Source organism: Tupaia chinensis, unplaced genomic scaffold, assembly GCF_000334495.1.
Source record: "Tupaia chinensis unplaced genomic scaffold, TupChi_1.0 Scaffold000578_2, whole genome shotgun sequence".
Classification (NCBI taxonomy): Eukaryota; Metazoa; Chordata; class Mammalia; order Scandentia; family Tupaiidae; genus Tupaia; species Tupaia belangeri.
In genome coordinates this window covers 4,995,787-5,004,922 of record NW_006160094.1, presented here as the reverse complement: position 1 = coordinate 5,004,922, position 9,136 = coordinate 4,995,787, and the positions used below count along the sequence as shown (strand labels likewise).

The 9,136-nt window shown below is 49.7% G+C and overlaps 1 protein-coding gene across 1 annotated transcript in view; it reads right to left on the bottom strand.

Annotated features, from left to right (window-relative positions):
* The window catches only part of CCNY (cyclin Y), a gene marked incomplete at its 5' end in the record, with an annotated part of 54,104 nt that extends 45,217 nt beyond the window's left edge, over window positions 1-8,887 (bottom strand). The window contains 1 exon segment of the mRNA XM_014591503.2: window positions 8,813-8,887. Within this exon segment, the coding sequence (XP_014446989.1) occupies window positions 8,813-8,887 (75 nt within the window).
* Between the last annotated feature and the right edge of the window lie 249 nt (window positions 8,888-9,136).

Sequence of the window (9,136 nt, the reverse complement as noted above, 5' to 3'; positions counted from 1 at the left end):
GGGGCCCCGCAAAGCTGGGAGCCTCGTGGCCAGCTGCGAGCTGATTCCAGGATCAGCAGAAAACGCACCATGCTGTGCACCGGCAGCCAGGATCCTGAGGAGGTGGAGGTCCGGGGAGAGGAGATCAAGGTATGACAAGACTACTGGGTTCATGTGTCTCTCCCGCTCAGGCATGTGCACGTGCTCTATCATAAATGACATTGTAAAAGGGAGAGGAAGCTGGCGGGGGGACAGTGACTTCTGATTTGAGCGCTACCGATCTCGGGGCGAGTGTAGGGCTTCCAGCTGGAGATGTCCATGTGACGTGGAACACCTGGTCACAGTGCCAGGCAAAGGAGGGCTTCTTGTCTGGGACTTGCAACAGGATGACTCAGCAGAACCCACGTGTTGGCACTGGGGACGGGAGACATGCTTCCCAGGTGAGAAGAGCGACACAGTGCTTGCCGCGTGCCAGGACATCGACCTTTCGGCACACGATCATCTGAGCAGACAGGTGGGAACACTGCCATTTACGGGAAATTAGAACGCCTGAGATTACACGACCAAGGCAAGGGCCCAAGGCAGGACTCAGTCCTGGGGCCTCTGTCAGACTGGAGGCCAAAGGACTCCGTGCTAGCTGGGGCTGGCCACCCATCACAGCCTGGACTCTCGCTGCTCTCAGGTACCGACATTTCAGCACCCCTCCTCCCCTCCAGACAGGAGCCCCCACAGGGTCAGGTTTCCACCAGGAACGTGCCCCTTCAGTGATTACAGACTCCCACCGAAGATGCTGGGTTGAGGGAGAGGCCAGGAGAGGACAGCAAGCTGGTGGCAAATGGCCCTCCACCTGCCTGGCCACGTGTGGTCAGAGGGCGATGGGGAGTCACGGGCAGCCTAAGTATTAAGACAGTGCGTGAAGCGTAGAAAAGCGCAGTCAGACCTTTTTTCATAGAAAGTCTGTCAAGTTCGGCTGCTTTGGCAATGATGACTTTCAACAAGATCATATGAAGGACATGAAGCATTTGGACAAAAATGTATTGAAATCGAAAGAGAGGCTGAACATACTGGTTCAGAGACAAAGGGCGGAGGAGAGCTGTCCCACTCAGCACGTACTTGCACGCTTCCATGGTGCACTCACTGCTCACGGCACAGGGCTACAGGCATGAGAGAGCCACGCACCTGCAGTGCATTTTACACAGGGTGTGCGGCCTACAGCAGGGCAGTCAGGGAGGTCTGCTGGGACCAATGACAGAACCACTTTCCCATGGCTCCTGAGTGTGTCCCGTTAAAATAGGTGCCTCTAAATGGGAGGAGAAGCAGGTGTAATTAAAAGTCAGGTGTGGCCAGCAGGTGGCAAGGAGGCCAAGGAGCTGGATGCAGCTCACAGGGAGCAGCAGGTGTAATTAAAAGTCAGGTGTGGGCCAGCAGGTGGCATGGAGGCCAAGGAGCTGGATGCATCTCACAGGGCTGGCACAGTTCTGAGTCCTGGACCCAGTGGCTTGAAAACCACACTGGGCACATGAGCATGCATGCCCAAAATCCAAGAGGAGACTGAGGGAGAAGGGACTGTGGCGACGACCATCCCCTGGGGAGTGATTTCTCACACTCTCTCTCCCTGGTGAGTGGATGTGTTATCTATAGCAAAAACTAACAACAACAAAAAGTCATTTGTTACATCTGGTAAAAGTTGTTTTGATATACTTCCCAGAAACTGCAAAAATGAGTAGCTCTCATAACAGGGTAAGTCTTTGGCAAATCGAGTGGATTCCAATTTGTTACTGTCAAGAAAACTGAAAAAGACTGCACTGTAAGTGATTAAAAGGAATTATTTTGAATAATTTTGGACAATTCCCTTGGAGTTTTTTTTTGTTGTTGTTGTTTTAGAGAGATTTTTGCTATAGGGCACGTTTGCTTGCCAGAGAGACAGAAAGCAAGAAATCACTGCCCCCCAGGGGGGATGGCTATGCTGCAATCCCTTCTCCTTTTGGGATTTTGGACACGCATGCACACACACCTGGCGTGAGTTTTAAGTTGCCAGGTCCAAGACTCAAACTGCAGTCAACTACACGGTAGTCCAGCAATGTAACCGTTATACCATCTGCTGGTCCCCCCTTGGAGTTTTTTATGATGTACTAAACAGATGCAGCAGAAATAATTTAATAATACTATGGAACAAAACCCTATCCGGTCCCATCTGTTCACAGACACAAAGTTCCTCTGCTCCTACATTTACAGACACAAAGGATCCGAGGAACGAGGCTGCATCTCATCCCAGCAGTACGTAATATTCAGCTATGGAAGCAGCAGCAAGAAATGTGTGTCAAAAAAGTTTCACTTTTCTGTTGAAAATCATGCACAGGTACACACATGCCCCAAATCCTGGGAGAACAGAAAAGAAGGGAGTGCAGCATGGCCACGTCCCTGGGATGTGCGTGGAGGTTTCCTTCGGTCTCTCTGCCTCTTTCCAGCAAGCCCATGCACCCTGTGGCAAAAAACTAAAAGATAAAAAGATTAAAAAAAAAAAAAGAGTAAAAAGAAATTTCCAACTGTTAAAAAAGGAGTATGTTTAGGGAACCAGCGGTTAGCGTAATGGCTATGTTGCTGGGCTCCCACATAGTCGACCATGGTTTGTGTCCCAGACCCAGTGGCTTAAAACGCCAGGCGCGTGTGCATGCATGCCCAAGATCCCGAGAGGAGAATGGAGAAGGGATTGCGGTGTGACCATCCCCTCTGGGGGGTGATTTCTCGCTTTCTATCTCTCTGTCTCTGTCTGTCTGGCGAGCGCACGCACCCTATAGCGAAAACCTCTCCAAAAAAAAAAAAGAGTACGTTCATACATTTTTTTTGGGGGGGGAGAGATTTTCACTATAGGGCGCGTGTGCTCGACAGACAGAGAGAGACATAGAGACAGAAAGCGAGAAATCACCCCCCGGGGGGATGGTCACGCCGCAATCCCTTCTCCTCCATTCTCCTCTCGGGATCTTGGGCACGCACGCACACATGCCCGGCATGAGTTTTAAGCCACCGGGTCCGGGACGCGAACCGCGGTCGACTACGTGGGAGTCCAGCAACATAGCCACTATGCTAACTGCTGGTTCCCCGTTCATACATTTTTTAAGTGATTGATGAGTATCTAATCACCGATATTAAAATTTCATTTGAAACACTTTAAAAGAGGGGAGTTTCATTTTAATACATCTATGTTTACAATACAACAGAAATGATATCCTTTAATAGCAAGGAAATTTCTTACGGTTACATAAGAATGCTCAAGGGAGGCCATGCTTTTCCGTCACTTTTCACAGTATAGAATGGAGCTTTCGCGTCCGGTGTGGGCTCCAGGCTCCGCGTCCCACAGCACACACCTGCAGAAGCCTGCCCCTCTGCCCACAGCCACAGGAGTGGGGGCATCACAGTGAGTGGCGGGAGCACCCAGCGCACATGGGTGAGGACCGGGGACCTGCGAGGCCGACAATGCTGGGACGGTCAGAGCGCGGTGAGGAAAGAGACCCATAGGCACAGGCGGATGTGCAGACACAGGTAAACGCAGCGCAGGGCTGGTCCTCTCACGGCGCAGCAGCTCTGCATCACCCAGGGACAAAGGCGAGACCCTAAACAGAGGCTGGCCACTGGACATCTTTTTCAATGTTTGTGTTTCGGTAAGGATGTGCAAAGAAGACCATGGCTCCTGTTCTAATTTCTGATTGTTAATGGTTCTACTTTGGCTTCAAGCCACTCCAGGGACATGTAGTTTTTATTCCTTCGATTATTTCAAGGGATGCCTGAGAAACACGCAGATCTCGCTCCCTTCCCCAGCCACCCTCCATGCATGCACACACACACGCACACATGGGGTTTTACTTCGGCCAATCTTCTTTAAGGTAGGAATTTCTCTATACCACACTAGCTGGAAGAAAAAGATGCCGCCCAGCTGTTTTCTCCTACTACAGAGCAGGCTCTCGCGTCTTCGAAAACAGCTCACTAAAATTAGACAAAGACACAAACTAGCAAGGAAGGCCAAGGCAGGCCAGTGAACTGATTTTTCTCACCCAGCAATCTCCTCCCCCTAGAACTCCTGGCTCCTCCTCTGTCACGCGGCTCTGCACACAGACAGGCTGCATGGGCACCTCGGCTGTGTGGGGCAATGGCGGGGCAGCACTCCAGCTGTGGATAAAATGCCCGCACTCCGGCCAGCTGGAGGGCTCTCACTAGAAGGGCTTTCAGTGGAAATGCATCTCCGAGTCCAGCCTCAGTCTCCAACAGGTAGAGGAAAGTGCCGGAGCTCCGACGCCGCCGTCTCAGTCCCTATGGCGGGGAAGGAGGAAGGGGCTGTGTGACCGTGGCTGAGCAGCGCCTGCCTCACCTGTCGGCACCCCAGGGCCTCCGACCTGCTGACCTAGTCTAAACCAGCCTGAAGGAAGGGAGTGAGACCACGGATTCAATGGGAAGGTGCTGCCTGTCAGTGTCAGATCACAGCATGTGGCCATTCGGAACGGGGCTGTGTGGGCCTCGGGCTGCCAACTGCTCTGGCGCTCTTAGAAGGGGAAGTTAATAGACTGTTCACTCCAGGGAAGAAGACCACGACCCAGTAAGGAACGTCTCCTGGCTCCATTTCTCCTTTCAACCGACTGGGTAGGCGCACCCTGTGTAGGCACGTCCCGTGTCGGGTGCGTCCTGTGGCAGACACATCCTGTGTCAATACATTCTGTGTCCACATATCCTGTGGCAGGCATGGCCCATGGCAGGCATGTCCCATGTCAGATGCGTCCCATGTAGGCACATGTTGTGGCAGGCATGTCCTGTTTCCGGCGCATCCTGTGTGGGGCGCACTTGTGTAGGTGCAACCTGTGTTGGGTGCATCCTGTGTAGGCGTGGCAGGCAGGTGGCAGGCCCATCCGTGTCTGGTGCGTTCCGTGTCCAGCACGTCCTGTGGCAAGCACTAGGCACAGCACAGGGAATGCCAAGATCCAACATCACACATTCCTGTCCCTCTGGGAACTGGTGGGCGGCAGAGCCGAGGCAACAGCTCTAAATACAACATGGCTCAGACAGTGAGAGCAGCCCTGGCAGACCACCGTGGGGGCTCGCCAAGGTCCACGTAACCCAGCCCGAGAGGTCCCGGAATATCGGAGGAGGGAGCAGCAGCAGCAGTGAGACCTGAAGACTGAAGACGTGAGCTATGTGGAAGACGGGAGGCAAGACAGGGGTGCACGAGGCCCGAGGCAAGGGCACTGAGGAGGAGCTGCCAGGGACTTGGCAGGGCTGAGGCTGAGAGTAGGTTAGGATGGAAGAGGCTGGGTCATGAAGGGCCCTGAACACTACGCCAGGTGCTTCTAAATTAATCTAAAACCACTGAAGAGCCATTAAAAAGGTTAAGCAAGCAGATGACATCATCAGAAGTGGTTAATAAGAAGTGCTGTCGTCCCACAGCAGCCTGGGCACAGGACTGGAGAGGGCCAAGTCTGAGGTCAGGGAGTCCCAGTCTGGGGCTGCTGCAGTAATCCAGCTGAGACATCACTAGTCCAAGCTGAGGTGGCAGCAACGACAATGAGAAAGAGAAGCCAGGGTCAAGGGATATTTAAGGGGTAACACTCAACATACCCTAGACTGTCCAGAGGCAATGGTATGCCAGTAAATGTTTAACTACTGCCCTTAAAAAAAAATAACGAAGAAAATGCCTAATTTGCAGTGTCTGCCAATTCCCCTGGTGTAAACACTCCCGCCACAGTCATTTCAGCATCTCAGCATGAGAGACTGAACACAGAGCTGAGAGGAAGCAGGCACAGCCAGCGCTCGCCAGCAGGACAGCGTCCTCTCCCTGTCTCTTGCGGGAATGAGAAGGGGGAGAGGCTAGGAAAATTCAAAGCACTCCAGGGTGGGGACTAGGCAGAATGGAAATGCAGGAAGTTAACGTTTGTAAGTTCAGTTTGGGACATACTGAGCTGGAGAAACCTACAGCCACTGTATAAAGATGCCCAGGAGCCAGTAGGATACACGAGTCTTGAACCTACAGTGAAAAATCTGGCCGAGGTATTATAAGTGGCATGAAAGTCATGGGGAACTGTGTGCAGACCAAAAAGAAAGATGGTGAAGAACAGAATGCTGGGAAATGCTACCATGAAATGGATGAATGACAGAGAAGTTTGCTAAGAGGCCTGAAAAGGGGCTTATCAAGGAAGGGAGGATTTCTCAGGACCAACATGCCAAAAGTCAATGCACCAAATAGCCAGTTCTCTGACAATAACTATTTTTTCGAGAAGTTTTTGGTATAGGGCGCATGCGCTCACCAGAAAGACAGAGGGACAGAAAGTAAAATAAATCACCCCCTAGAGCCAACTGTGAATTCCTTCTGACAATAACTTTATCAAAGAATTACTTCATTGAAGTTACCAAATCTACCTATTTTTTAAAAATTGGGTGTTTTTTTTTTTTGTTTGTTTGTTTTTTTCGGGGCGGTGGGGGGAGGGGACCAGCAGAATGTGTAATGGCTATATTGCTGGACTCCCATGTAGTCGACTGCGGTTCAAGTCCCAGATCGGGTGACTTAAACTCACGCCAGGCACGTGTGTGTGTGTGTGCCCAAGATCCCAAGAAGAGAATGGAGGAGAAGGGATTGCGGCATGGCCAACCCCCCTCGGGGGGGTGATTGCTCGCTGTCTGTCCCTCTGTCTCTCTGTCTTTCTTGTGAGTGCATGTGCCCTATAGCAAAAACCTCTCAAAAAAATAAATAAAAATAAAAATTGATTTAAGTTATTTATAAAGCAATTGTTGATTAGAAGGACTTGATCTTAGCACTTGGCCTGTGGGAAGAAAGAAAGGAGAGGAGTTTTAAGAAGCAGGGACTAGTCTCTGGCAGCCAGGGGCGCACAGGCAGGGGCTACAGAGAAACGTGCTCGGCCATCTTACTGCATGCCCTCACGGAGCAGGGGTATGGGACCCTTTTCGTATTTTTTTTAAATAATTTTTTAAAATATTTAATTTTATTTATATTATTATTTAATTTGCTATAAGGCACGAATGCTCACCTGAGAGGAAGGGAGAGAGAAAGTAAGCCACCAGGTCCAGGACTCAAACCACAGGTAGCTATGTGGGAGTCCAGTGGCGTAACCACGGTGCCACCTGCTGGCACCTTTTTCTTATTTTTAACTTGAGCGACTCAAGTGTGTTTTCAAGCTGGGTGGGAAGATCCACCACTGAGGAGACACTGAGGCAGCAGGCGAGGGTCAGAGGAACTGAAGTTCTGATGGTCAGAGGGGAGGGGAATGAGGCTAGAGCGGGGAGAAGGGGAAGACTCAACTCCCCGCGCTGTTCCTGCAGCAGCCTTCCAGCAGGGCAGCCTTCCTTTCACCACTGCAACAAAGGGAAGGCACAGCCCACGCTGGGGCTCAGGTAACCCCACGTGACCCGTGTTAGGGCATTCCCTAAACGGAACTGGTCTGCACCTGGAGTTCACAAGAAGCAAGAACCAAGCCTAAAAGTAAGTGGGCCTTTTTTTCTTGAACCACAATCATTAAGTATCCCTAAAAACATCGGTTTTGACCCTCGTTCTTCACTGTCCCAGCCATGCATCCCCCCAATGGTGTCTCGCTTCACCTGGTCAAGGAAAAAAGTGGTTTTCATAACCCACGTGGTTGAAACTTACTTTACAAGTATTTGCCTATGATTTTTTTCTTACTTTTGAAAATACTTACTTTTCATCAAGGCACCAAAGTCTTTCAAATAGTCAGTGGCCTATTTAAAGATTACCAACATTACATCAGCTTTATACCCTGCCAAAAGTGTTACCTATTCTTATAAATGAATTTACGGCCTTAAACATGCTTGGTTATTCTGTTCAGTTAAAGATCTAAGTTAGAGCTCGCCAAACACTCAAGGACAGGCCACGTAGGACTCGAGTGCTGTGATCACCCTGGTCACTGTCATCACTCCGCGAATGCTCCTGCCGGCTTTTGCTGCAGGAGTCTACTGGGAAGACCTGTGTTCAATGCACTGCACGAGCCTTCCCTCTCTCTCACAGCCCCAGAGGCAGGGAGCAAGGAGGTAAAGCAGGGGATGAAGCGAGGAAAGCCCCTGGGAGCAAGTCCACACGCCCGGGGCCAACAGCACGCGTCACAGGATCTTCGAGAACAAGTGAGGTACTGAACCCTGGCTGGTGCAGTGGCAAAACATGATACCTGGTGAGGCAGACCCTCCGGGGAAGGGTGCCAGATCCCACCTGGAGCACAGCAGGCACGCGTGCCCGTGACACAGGGCTGCCTGAGGCTGCGGGTGGGTCCCGGCATCTGGAGCACGTCAGGGTGCTGTCTGCCTCTTCTGTGCACCGTACACATGTGCGTGGAAGAAATCAACTTTAAAAGAACACTAGCTGCTGAGATAGGAAAGAGAAAGCATCAGCACCTGTGCAATTCAATTCCCCTCTCCAATGACAGAGGTAATTAAGAGTGCATTTACTTATTTATTGCTCTCTTTTACATGCTATCTCAACAAACACCTCATCTTAGAGAATTTATGCAAAGATGAATTCTTAAAGGAAAATTTCTGATTATTAGGGTAGAAATTTCTGTGACAGAATATACGTAAGAATAATCCAGCTGATTGGTACATGGAGGAAAACTGCACCGAACAGGAAATTCAAAAACAATAACTCATTACAAACGAAAAAAATCCAGAGAACCACCATGAAACAATATACTTATGATGATATTGAGAAATCCCACTAACGGGAATTATTATTCACCTTCAAAAGCAATTCTAGTAGAAAATCAAGACGTGGCCTAATTTTTAACATGAACCTTGTTTTGTTTAAAGAAACGTAAGTAAATTAGTAACCTACCGTCCGTCTGAGATTTACTGAGGAATATTGTGCTGGCCCGAGGATGGTCCGAAGGATTGAATTCCATGTTCAAATCTTTAAAAAAAACAGAAAAAGAAATTACATGAATAACTGTCTGATAACTAAAGGACAGTCAAGATTAACTTTCAATTTTTTCGATCTTAAATTGCTAATGTACCCAAGGGTTCTGGAAACCTGCAGTTACTGTGTTAATAGATAAAATTGCTATTTTAAGAATTTGAAAAAGTCATATATAAAAATCAGGCACTTGGCTGGACATCTATTAGCTCAAAACTCCATTTTCTTTTGAAAAAGTCTTCCTTT